The 12,382-nt window shown below is 38.7% G+C and overlaps 1 protein-coding gene across 6 annotated transcripts in view; it reads right to left on the reverse strand.

Moving 5' to 3' along the window:
* Positions 1 to 12,382, reverse strand: part of MAP3K4 (mitogen-activated protein kinase kinase kinase 4) — a 92,233-nt gene that overhangs the window by 49,950 nt on the left and 29,901 nt on the right. For all 6 annotated transcript variants that reach the window (XR_014691538.1, XM_084514700.1, XM_084514699.1 and 3 more), the window contains exon 2: positions 8,354 to 8,544. Coding sequence is in view for 5 of the 6 variants with exons in the window: in XM_084514699.1 (XP_084370825.1) it covers positions 8,354 to 8,544 (191 nt within the window). In the remaining variant the exon portion in view is untranslated. The remainder of the gene's footprint in view (positions 1 to 8,353; positions 8,545 to 12,382) is intronic.

Below are 12,382 nucleotides of genomic sequence, written 5' to 3' on the forward strand. Positions count from 1 at the left end.
AAGCTTTTCAAAAAGGCATTCACTGAAAAGAGCTGCTCAGCTTCAGGTCTCAGTTGTGAATACACCAAGTATTTGCAGCTGAAGTAATCTGGAGCTCTGCTTTCAATATAGAAGATGCTATTAAATAACCCAATAGTCAGGCATGAGGGAGTAGAGCTGGCTGCATCTCAGATCAACCAGCCAAAACCAGAAGCAACCATAATTCTGGGGATAATTTGTTTCTATATGCAAGATACTCATGAGCAACTTAACAGTCTATTTGTTTATTAGTATTTCATTCAGAAACCATCTGATTTGCTTATAATCTTGGAATTTTCAATGCTATGATAGGTCTACAAGAGCACCTGCAGAAGATGTGATCAGTAAGTTATTTTTTAAGCATTTTGCATACATACATCTTCAAATATTTTCGTTTTAAAATGTTGCAAGTTCTCCATTTGTCTTACAATACAAGGTAGCACTGAGAAACTTTATAGTGTCATATCCATATATCCAGGATCAAACCATAATTCAACATTTTTAGCTGCTTCTTACAAATACAGAGTTTATTAATCCCCCTTACACTAATTTTATTTCAGCTATTTATGCATCTTTCTTTGAATAGCTATCAAGTACAACAGCAGACAACATAAAAAAGTAACTCAGAAACAGCTTTGCTCCTGGAAACAGAAAGCTACTAAGAGATCTGCTATAGAATTCATTGAAACTGATTTTACATATTACATTTACATCTACTCAAATGCTGCTGTGTCAGACAGCAGTACCAAACCCTCACTGGTTACTAACTACAGACATTAGCTAGCACCAGCCTAAGCCAGCACCCATCTAAGACTAAGAGTACTGCCGAGCGTATTAAATTGCATTCCACACCACAGCTGGCACTGCAGTGAGGAGACAATGGCCCTAAAAGCTAAGAAAGACAAGCAGCAAGAATGCATGCTCTGCATCTGCAAGAAAGGAGAAAGATGAAAGTGGTTAGCAGAGATGAAAAACACAGACATACCCCAACCTCACCAACGCTGAGGTAGATTAGAAAAGGATCGACTTAGTACTTTGATGGCAAAAAAATTTTGAAGACCATGTAAAATAAATGAAAACCCCATTCCATTCTGAACTTACAATCTAGTTGCCAGGTCTTCTAAACCACTTAAGTTTATATTTTTAAACTTATTATTCTCCTTCAGTATTCATCTTCACTTTCCCTCCCCACCAAAAGAGACTAAAAAAAAAGTAAGTTAAAAACATTGTAATTCATTATTAGACATCCAAAGTGCCCTAATACTTGTATATTCATCGATCCTAACAAAGCCCAGGCACAATCATCTACCAATTGCTTCAAAATATGTTTATGTTATTAAATAAAGAGATGACACAGACTCAAATGCATCTGAGAATTCTGCAATAAATATTAAAATCAATGGTATAACTGTATGAGTTCCTACTAGTAATTTTCTTGCAGTTTTATAATATAGGCTTAACTTAATTAGTAAAGCAAGTTCAGCTGTACTAAGAGACATTGGGTTACAAGGACCATTAACACCGCATGAGGTAGGTAGGCTTTATGACTAAGCAACAATTGACTGGCAAGAGGGAGCACACCACAGGCTCCCTGTGATCTTAAAGAGCTCACTGAAAAAAAAAAAAAAAAAAAAAGGCAACTGATCAAAAGGAGAAAGTAGAAACCTATCCCTTTTTAAATCAATCTGAAATACAATGAAGTAGAGAGATGCAATAGACAGTATAATGATGCACATACTCATCTCCTGCTAGTATCCTATGGAATGTCATTTCAAATATAGAACTTAATTTTATACCTTTATTAAGGGACCCAACACTAGCTGCATCCACAAACACATGGCAGCATGTGAGAAGCAGCAATTTTTAAGGTATTAAAAAAAGACAACTAAAATTACACCTACTACAAAACAACTACTTTCAGAGTACTGAGTTCATTCCCATTTTTTCAATCACAGTCACAACAGAAATCACCACATAGGTGGCCATAATTGCCTCTCTTCTTAAAGTAAGAAATTTGTGGTCTTCAATTTCTTACACAAATTCTCTTTTCTGCTTCCTATTTTTCATCACACATGTGCATGTAAAGACAAAGAAACAAAGCATGTGAGCAAGTTTGCATTTGGAAGAGTGAAAGGAAATTAAACATGGCAGTGACAAAGAATAGATTACGACATATGGAACATGTACAGAACAAAGAAGGATATAGGAACCAACAACTTCCCTACAAAAGAAACTCACCAGTTTATCTGAATTGATGCAGACTGAGATGTAGTTGTAAAAAAAAAAAAAGGCAAGAAAAGTGTGTTTAGGATCCCATCAGCTAAAAGAGCTGATGACTAAAAGTTACTGTTATTTGTGCACAGGGACAGGATCTGAGTCAGAAAGAATGAAAGAAACAAAAGAGTAAACAGCACACAACTGTAATCACTGCCCATCCAAAACGACAGATCCTTGTTTTTCTATTTAGCTTCTGATTACAGCATTCACTTCATGTGAATGTGTATACTACATTATGGCTGCAGTTTTTCATGTGCTATCAAGCACAAAATGAGGCCATTCAAAGATGTGCAACGGCATCACTCCCTCAAAATGTCAATCATTTAAATAATCTCAACTTAAAATACTCCCTTTATTTAAAATTCTCATAACATTATTTTAATAATGCTTTTTTTTTTTTTTTCATCAACAACTTTTGCTCTGTAGTTCTGTACCACCACCATTTTCATATCATTCCCAATCACACTTTGTGCCACTTAGGACACAGAATCATAAGAGTTATAAAAGACATTTAAGATCACCTGGTCCAACCGTCCCCCTACCACCAAGGTCACCCACCAAACCATGTCCCCAAGCACCACGTCCAGCCTCTCCCTGAGCACCCCCAGGGACGGTGACTCCACCACCTCCCTGGGCAACCCGTCCCAGTGCCTGACTGCTCCTTCTGAGCAGAAATGTCTCCTCACTGCCAACCTGAACCTCCCCTGGCACAACTTGAGGCCATTCCCTCCTGTCCTATCGCTAGTTACCTGTGAGAAGAGGCTGACCCCCAGCTCCCCACGCCTTCCCTTCAGGTACCTGTAGAGAGCAATAAGGTCTCGCCCTGAGCCTCCACCACTCCAGACTGAACACCCCTAGTTCCCTCAGCCACTCCTCACAGGACTTGTGCTCCAGGCCCTGCACCAGCTTCATAACCCTGCTCTGGGCATGCTCCAGGGTCTTGATGTCCTTCTTGCACTGAGGGTCCCAAAGCTGAACACAGTACTCAAGGTGCAGCCTCACCAGAGCAGAGTACACGGCGACAATCACCTCCCTGCTCCTGCTGGCTGCGCTATTCCTGATACCAGCCAGGATGCTGCTGGCCTTCTTGGCCACCTGGACACACTGTTGGCTCACGTTCAGGTGAGCATCAGTCAGCATCCCCAGCTCCTTTTCCTCTGCACAGCTTTAGAGCCACTCTGCCCCAAGACTGTAGCGCTGCATGGGGTTGTTGTGGCTAAAGTACAAGAAACAGCCCTTTCTTATATATCTCAATTTCATAAATTCTCCAGTTTGTTTCAAAATAGAACATTCTCCTTATTCCTGATCCTTGATTATGACTGAATTTCTGTGATTATTCAGTAAGCAATTTGCTTTCTTGCTCTGAAATACTGGAGGATGGCAGTTTGTTCAGCTGCCTTACAGCTGCTTCCACTCTCCCTGGAAGATAAACCAAAGTATCTTTCAATTAAGGTAACTCTTGCTTATGTAATCAACAGAAACCTTCATTTCATAGATTTTGCCAGAAAAAAATTAACATCTCTGGAAAGGATGTGATTACTGTTTCATAAATTTTCTGATTCTCTCTCTCTCTCTTTTTTTTTTTTTTTTAACACAAGCAGGGAAGAGGAAGGATGAGGTCTGTTTGCAATGAGTCTTTCTGCATGTAAGGTAACCTGCTCTTGGGAAAGAAAAGGAAGATATAACAGGTTCTACTGTTTTTATTAATATAATTTTCTTAAATATTTAAATTTATTAAAACACGAATAAAAATAATATTAGCATTTGGCAATGATAATTGTATGTTATGAACTTTTTTTCCTTCAACAAGTACATAGAATTCTGAAATAGACCAAGAGAGATGTTCTCAGTGTTCATTTGCCAAAGAACTTTTCTTTTTTAATTTTTAACTTTTATAGACCTTGGTACTTCATAGTGTGTATATATCTAAAGTGTTTTGCTACTTCTGATGTAGAGTAAGTCACTTTCAACTAACTGGAAGACAGAAAAGAATTTACTAGATGCAAACACAAATAGAAAGCAGAAAAAGAACAGCATAACCCATTCTTTTATTTAAGTATAAGAATCTTGCGAGGTTAGGAGTCAAATGGACTCTTTATTTATTTATTTTATTTTTATTTCCTACAGTAACAGGGAAGAGGCAAGAGAGGGATTGAAAACCCATGATTTAAAGTGTTAGCATTCAAATGTCCAAACTGAAGCTTCAATGCCCACTTGCTGGATTTTCATTCTTTAAGGTTATGACATTTGCCCAGACACGCAGTTTCCTAAAGGCTAAGTTTGGCTAATAATGTTGCAGATTATTTTCGTATACGACTCTGAAAATGCTCAACTTAGATTTACAGAAAAATATCGCAGCTTGTGAAGCACTTCAAAAACAGAAGGCTGAAAATGCATGATTTAAACTATCTTCAGTGCCTGCAATTTGGCAGTCCCATTACCTAGACAAATGGGTCTTGCGGAAGAATAGATTCTTAAGATTTCATGCTTATTTGTCAGTTTTTACTACCAGCTTCTCAGTTTCCAAGCTTCCTCCTTAGGAAGCAGCAACTGATTTAAGTTTCCTTCTATTTCAAGCACCACTGCCCATTCAGGGTTTTGTGCCCCAACCCATGGGTCCTTCTCAGCTCCATCCAGAAAGAGAACCCTTTGGTTCACCTCCCGTGACCTTGGAAACAAGAGTTTAATAAATATGTATAGTAGGCATGAGATCATTTACAATAAATAATTAGATTAAAACAACATTGGATTTAATATATGACATCCGCCCCTAAGTGAAACAAAGGGGTTTTTATAAAAACCTTCATAGGATCAAGAGACCGTTATATAGAAAACAAACTAATACGGACATTTTCCAGAACTGGCCAAGATCCTATAATCTGCATGAGCATGCTGCAGTTGTAGAGGAGAACAACGTATCCAATAAAAGGACTAAGAATTCACAATTTCAGATTGAAAGTTCACCTGCAGGTATTGTTTCAAGAATTCTCAGTACACACCCTCATGCTTTCTGCCAGAATTGCTGCTTTTTTGTTGCATTCATGGAACATGAAGAAAATCATTACAAGCTTGAGGAATTTTAAGGTTCACATTTATTAGACACTTCCAAAGGGCTTTGCCAGGAGAGTAATTATGACTAGTGACAAAAGGACAATACACATGGTATTATCCAAGTGGTGTTTACCACTTTTTGTTTATGAGTGTTCAAGTTAAGTCTGCTATCTCCTGCTCCTATGATGTTTGAGTTATCCTGATTCAGAACTTCAACTCTCACTTAGGGTGAGAAAGAAGGCTAAGAGAAAAAGAAGCATTAAGTTCTCCTCAAAGCAAAGGGTGGAGGTGTAAAAACAGCATCTTGTGTTTATGCTTGGTTAGGAGGGTAGTACCAAAAGGCAAATGTCTTTCACCTGGTCTTCTACTTTGAATTGCTGTTCCTGATACTAAACGAGCCACAGAGTCCTCTAGTATCCACCATGCATATGATCAGGTCTTCTTTTACAGGGGACACATGTTAAAACCGCTGGACCCCTTACCAAGTAATTCAGTTAACCATAAAGCTTTAGGGTACCAGTTCTGTAAAAAAAGAATTTATGCTAAATAAAATTATTGATCAAAATGCATTGAGATCAGAAATAAACAAACTGAAATATAAGTCGTCTTGACTAAGCAAGTACTTAATAGCTTGCGATCAACTATGAAAGTGCTTCCCTTTGTAGCCTCCAATACATCTCTAGTCTTCAGTGCTTTAGATATGCCTTAATTTTAGAGGAAAAGAGAACTTGAGGAAATTGATAAGGGTAAGAGAGTGGGATAGACAGAGGTTTTGCTTCAAGTTTCATGCACTCCTTATTCACAAAACAGGAGACAGGGACAATGTTCTTTACGTAGTCTAAAAACTTCAGTAAGAAAGCATCACTGAACTAATATTTCAAAACATCCCAGTCAAAAAAAAAAAAAAAAAAAAAAAGAACAAACAAAAACAGGGAAGAGACACTTGTGTCTTATGAGCAACTCTGAAATTAATTTATTAGCTTAAAAATGTAAACCCCATGAGTCTTGTGGTAGAGAATAAATCATTCAGAAACTAGTTTAAACAGATTTTATAGTATCAGGGGCTTTTGTTGTTGTTTTTTTGTTTTCAGTATTAAATGCAAGTTGGTATGCCCAAAATTAAACAAAGAAACAAACTCCGGAGACACAGGAAAGCAAGTCCCTAGTGCCCCAAATCCTTTCAGTTGTCTAAATAAAGAAAAAACACTACATTGAACGTGTTACATGCCAGTGTCTGCAAAGTTACCTCAAATTTACTTTTGAAATGGATTTGTTAAATTAACTTAACCCCTAAATTAATTCTTACTGAATTAAAAACACTTCAATCTGAGTAAAAGCATCTGCATACACATTCAAAGTCAATTAAATTGTCCATTCTGAAGAGCTTTTATTTATTTTTATTTTTTTAAATACAAAATACATTTTCTGAGATCACACATATAGGCAAAGTTAAACTAAATGAACTATGAACTTTCCAGAAAATATTCTACAGCATACAGCACTAACCAATTTATCCAAGAATAACAACATTTACACATATTTTAAGATGTTCACGGCAACCAAGATCAGAATTTTATTATTCAGGAAACATGAACCATTCACTCACAAGCAGAAAGTTAAAGAACTTGCTCCAAAACCTTCAAATCTATTAGCAAGGATAATCAACAGCTCCCTATTTCTCTTAAAAGTATCAATCTTCAATACACACTCAGCATTGAAGACTAAATAAATAGTATAATTTATAGTTCTTTCTAGTAACGCAGTTTTCTGATTAGAAATTAACCTTTTTTTTTTTCCAAAAAAAAAAAAAAAGCACAGAATTACAAGAAAATCACAGAAAGAAAAATTATTAAATCATATACCAAAAATAAGGTCAATGTTGCATTAGAAGAGTTTAATTTAGCCAAAAAGCACAATTAAAAGCCAATAAAAGGAGCTTAATAATTCCAATGACTACACGGTTAACTGTCAAATATTAGATTTCTCTTCAATTTAGTCTATAGAAAAAATCTTTTGGTGAATTTTCACTTAATGGTGACATTACTCAGAGGTTGTCTGAAGTGGAAGGGAACGAAAACCTTTGGAAGATGTTTGCATGGGCCTTTTTACTATCAACTTGCACTCAACAACTCTACTCTTTTAAGAATAGACTGTATTCCCTTACTTATGCTAAACCATTGATTTTCTTCACTTTGAAAATGTAATCCTTCCAAGTAAATACTCTCTGATAATGTTCTCTGTTTTATATGAAGCAATTTTTAAAAATTGCTTCCAAAATATTTTGGCAAATAACCTTGTTTAACATAAATAAAAACAAGCAAACAAAGAAAGTACCTTAAGCCTATTCTGTATGAAAATATTGAACATATAATCTGATAAAAAAGTGGTATTTGGTATCCATTATAAGCCCAGCAAAACTATTAAAACTGCCAGATTTTTTCCCTTCCCCCCCCCCCTTGGAAGAGTAGCTTGAAAAGATTTAGCTACCGCATGTGTTTGCTTATTTTTTAAATAATAATAATAATAATAATAATAATAATAAAAACAATTACCACATTTTGTATTTGAGGAAAAGAATATTTAAAATCTTAAAATCCACATTTCAACCTAAAACTGTTTTATTTAGAAGTAGGTATCATTACCTAGTAACATTAGGAAAGAACATTTCTGAAGTATCTTTTGTTTGTTTTTTTTCCTAGATACAACTTTATGGCTAATACTTGGGCGAAAGTAAACAGCGCAAAGTTTATTGCCTCAGTAACATTAAAGTGCAAAATAATCAGTTTAACCACTCTCATGATGATTTTTCTTCTTACACCCAAATTAATCTTTCTTTGTTGCAGTATGTGAGGTCTGCTTTCACTTATTTTCACCGTCCTTTCACTGTGTATCTCAGAGACTGGCTCCATCTTCTGTATATTTTCTTTTTTTAGGTAACAAAGGCTATAACCATGACTTTTTTTTCCCCCCAAAAGGGGGGAAAAAAAAGGAAAAAAAGCACACCTACCTTTCAAAGTGGCCCGGCTAGCAGGTCTCCCAACGTTATTTTTCTGATGTTTTGTTGACATACGCTTCATCTGGCGGGGTGTACTAGGAGGAGAAGTTCCATAGAAGGTGTCAGCACTTGCTTCATCTGATAATTCCTCAGGTTCAGATTCAGAGATCTTGCAAGTAGCATCTTCTGATTTGCACTCTTTCCTGAAGAGAATAAGTTAAACCATGATGTTAAAAATACTGAAAAAAAAAAGTGTCTGTTTAGAAAGCTAATCCACCAAAACAACCCAAGCATTCTGTGAACCACAGTGAATCTTCCATATTTTCATGCCACAGCCATGTGGCACATCTCCAAGAGTTTTCACAACCATAACGGCAACATTCCAATCAAGGAAAGGATAGGCAACAGGAAACAAAGAAGACGTACATCTAGAGAGTGTCTCTAGGAGAACAGAGTAAAGAAAATCTTGCATGTCGTTTATTTGCGTCTCAGAAAACTTGTGGTAAATCCAAAACAAGAGGTACGTGAAACAAACCAAAGTTCAAAAATACAAAAATAATCACAGAATCATAGAATAGGGGTTGGAAGGGACCTCAAGAGATCATCAGGTCCAGCCCCCCTGCCAAAGCAGGATCCCTACAGCAAGTTGCCCACGTAGGCAAGGGGTCTTCCCTTCCATCCTTCACCTCCCCAACTTGTACATACCATGCAGGCAACTTCTAAGATCACTGAAAAGGGTCTCTACCCTTCACAGAACTTTAATCTAGCACAGGAGACCTGAACATATTTTATGTATTTTGCACCGATTTTTAATATTAAGTAGGTTTAGTCTCAGAGTTGTTTTCTTTGTGTTTTTTTTTTGTTTTGTTTTGTTTTGTGTTTTTTTTTTGTTTGTTTGTTTGCTTTTTTTGTTTGTTTTTTTTTCCTTCCTGTAGCAAGAAAATGACAGGGTCCCCACAGTAACTTTTTAATTACCCCTAACTACTTTGGCCCTCAGGAAAAATGCAGATAATACTTTGAAAGAACTGAGGTTATGCAAACATGAAATTAAGCTAATGTATATATGTTCTTCAAACCTGAAGTCTAGATGGTCAGCTTAACGACTGGATGTTGTGTCACTGATCTCAACAGAAAGCGTGCATCTTTGCAGGATGAGAGTCTGTATCAGTACAGAGTGTAGCACAAAAGGCCAACCCTGAGTGGGACTTACCACATTTAAGCAAACACTGTAGAGCAGTATTACATACATTATTGCAAGACAATTCAGTATTTTAAAAATAGTGATTTTGTAAGTTATCAAAATTCTAAATTACTTTGATTTAAATTGTTCAAAGATAAAAAGCATAGTGTAACATTCTCTCCTTCAGTAAGGAACAGGTATGTTCCAAAAAAATAAAAATAAATTTTAAAAAAGAGAAAAGAGAAGAACCTGCCCAGTATCACAGTTGCACATCAGAATGAGACAATCAAAGCCCAGACTGCTGTGATTTTGGTCTCCCTTCTCCACTACCAAGAGCTTGCAGCCCCTCCTTTGAGTCAATGCTGGCACTAAGCCAACGCCAGGAGCTGGTCTATCTGTAGGCTAACAGGGCAAAAAAAAACAACAAACCAAAACAAGCAAACAAACCCCCACACATCTTTCATATGTAAACTCCGGGCAAGCTCAAAGCACAGCTTCCAGTGCCAGCTTCCTCTCATGAGAGGAGGTCAAACGAAGAACAAGCATGATGGGGCACGCACGCACCCTCCTATGAGGGTTTGCTTTAAAAATAAGTTACAACAAATACAGTAAATGACTAGTCGTGTCAGATACCAACAGGGAGGGCTTGCTCTGTCCCCTCAGATAGGATTACCTGGGCAGAGGGGCAGTCGGGCAGGATACCACTCATGGCTGGATCTCCGCTGAGCGGCCCCAGTGACTCACCACCACAAAATTACCCTCTGAGGTCAACAGCAGGAACACCGAAATTCAGTAGGTTTTATGCTGCTTGCTAAGGCATTAGGAAATTTCAAGAGCAAATGTATACATGGAAACAATTTAAAGGCAGTCTGTGAACTACCTTACTGCCCCATCAGCAACAGATGACTTGAATTCTTCAGTCTTACAAAGGTCCACAACAAATAAAATCCTTTGGACAACTGAGGCTTCAGGGGAACGTAAACAGCAGTAGGACAGGGTTTTAACCTTTTTGCTCCTCTTTTCTACCCATCTGATGTTTATCTACCTGAGGCAAATACAGAGAAGGGAAAGAAGAGGAAGGAGTAGGAGAGGAGCCCGAGGCCCCAGCAAGTCCCCAGCTGAGCGCAGGCCACGGCTCGGCTGCAGCTCCTGGTGACAAGTGGCACCACGACCGCCCCTCTGCCCGGACACAAGGACAGCAGGGCCCACTGCATCAGCACCACCCTCTCACCAGGGAGAGGAGCATGCACTGCTCCAGCTCATATGAGGGGAAAAAAAGCAGGCTGCCTCACACGCTTTATTTCACGTTTTATGTTCTGCAAGGAACACCCTCCTGACTGCTGGGGGAGGCACAGAGACACATACATTTGACCTAAATCAGACAGAGCAAGGCCAGCATCAGCACCCGATAACTTCCCCTGCAATTCCACCTGGAACACAAGCGGCATTTTACTCGCTACTATTTTTGAGCCAGACGAGGAATGTTACTCATGTTCTGGTGGAGCGAGTCTGAGTGTCTGCAGGAAGAAATATGTCAGAATACTGCCAGCCAAATAGCAGCGAGATGACCAAAAATCACATACTGTGCTGTTTCTTTGCCTTTAGCTACAACCAGAAATAAATAGCCTAACATGCAGAACAGCAGTGCTCTCTGCAAAGCCACAGATAGATTTAGCGTGTGAATTCACCCTTCTCACGTTACAGCTTTGAGAAGAGGGCAGGCAACGTTACTATTACAGATAAACTCTAGAGGTTACCTAAGAAAAATGACTCAGGTGGTACCGTAGCACCACCTGTAGTTTGAGGAGAGCCCTACAGTGTATTTGGTCGTGACGACGACATGAAATCAGCAATGCTTTTAGCCTAGTTTCTCAGCCCTGGGAAATCACGCTGTTTGTGTGTCTTTTAACAACCCGATTCAAGTAACTGCTAGTGGCCAAATACAACAAAGGAGCCTTTTTCGATGTAATTTGCTCCTACATGTCCTGTAAGCACTGAACTGGCGAAGCAGAACACAAGTTTACATCTTTTTGGGTGCCAGCAGAATTTTGTTCCTGAGAACTCCAGCAAACAGCGCGACTGCAGGAACAACTTCAGGCAGAGCACACCCCTCCGAGTTTGCCAAAGACAAATCAACCACAAGAGCCTGACCACATGAAACAAGAAGTCATTAGTTCCGATGCTTATGGAACTATTTATTTTTTCAGTGATCTCACTGGCCTGGCAAGGCCACGGGTGGGGCGCTGATGCTCCCGTGGGGCCTGGCAGAACGGATCCAGAGGCGCTTGTGTGAGGTCCCTGTTCCAGGACAGCTTGAAACGAGGACAGCTTACCTTCCTGTGAAAGCCACATCACACGACAGCAGCCGTGCTCGACCGGAGCCCTGTGTTAGCAGCTGACAGCATGTGCTAACTTGAGCTTTCTGATCCTTGCAGAGGGAGGAGGACAGCGGCTGCAACTCAAGTGTAAAAATTCAGCGTGCTCACTTTAGGACTTCTGTGCATGGAAAGTATGTAAATAAAGCCTGCATCTCAAGTCAGAGCTCTGATCAATTCCAGTGAACAGGAAGACTTGGTTTTGCCAGCAAAAGCCTTACTGTACAAGTGTGCCAGATGCTTATGGTCTGAACCAAAGGAGCAACATCAATTTAGTCACACCTATATAAATTCTCCTTATCCACATAAAACCAAATAGGTTGCAGACATACAGGAGCAGCAGCTGCAACCCGCTGGTATTATAAAGTTATCATTTTGACAGATTCCTGACAAAGCATTCATAACATTAGCGTGCTAGTTGCTTTTATGAACTAACCAAAGACTAATTAAATCCACGAAACTACAAAGCGCGCTGCTGGCAAAGCT

Source organism: Aythya ferina (assembly GCF_964211825.1).
Source record: "Aythya ferina genome assembly, chromosome: 3".
Taxonomy (NCBI): domain Eukaryota; kingdom Metazoa; phylum Chordata; class Aves; order Anseriformes; family Anatidae; genus Aythya; species Aythya ferina.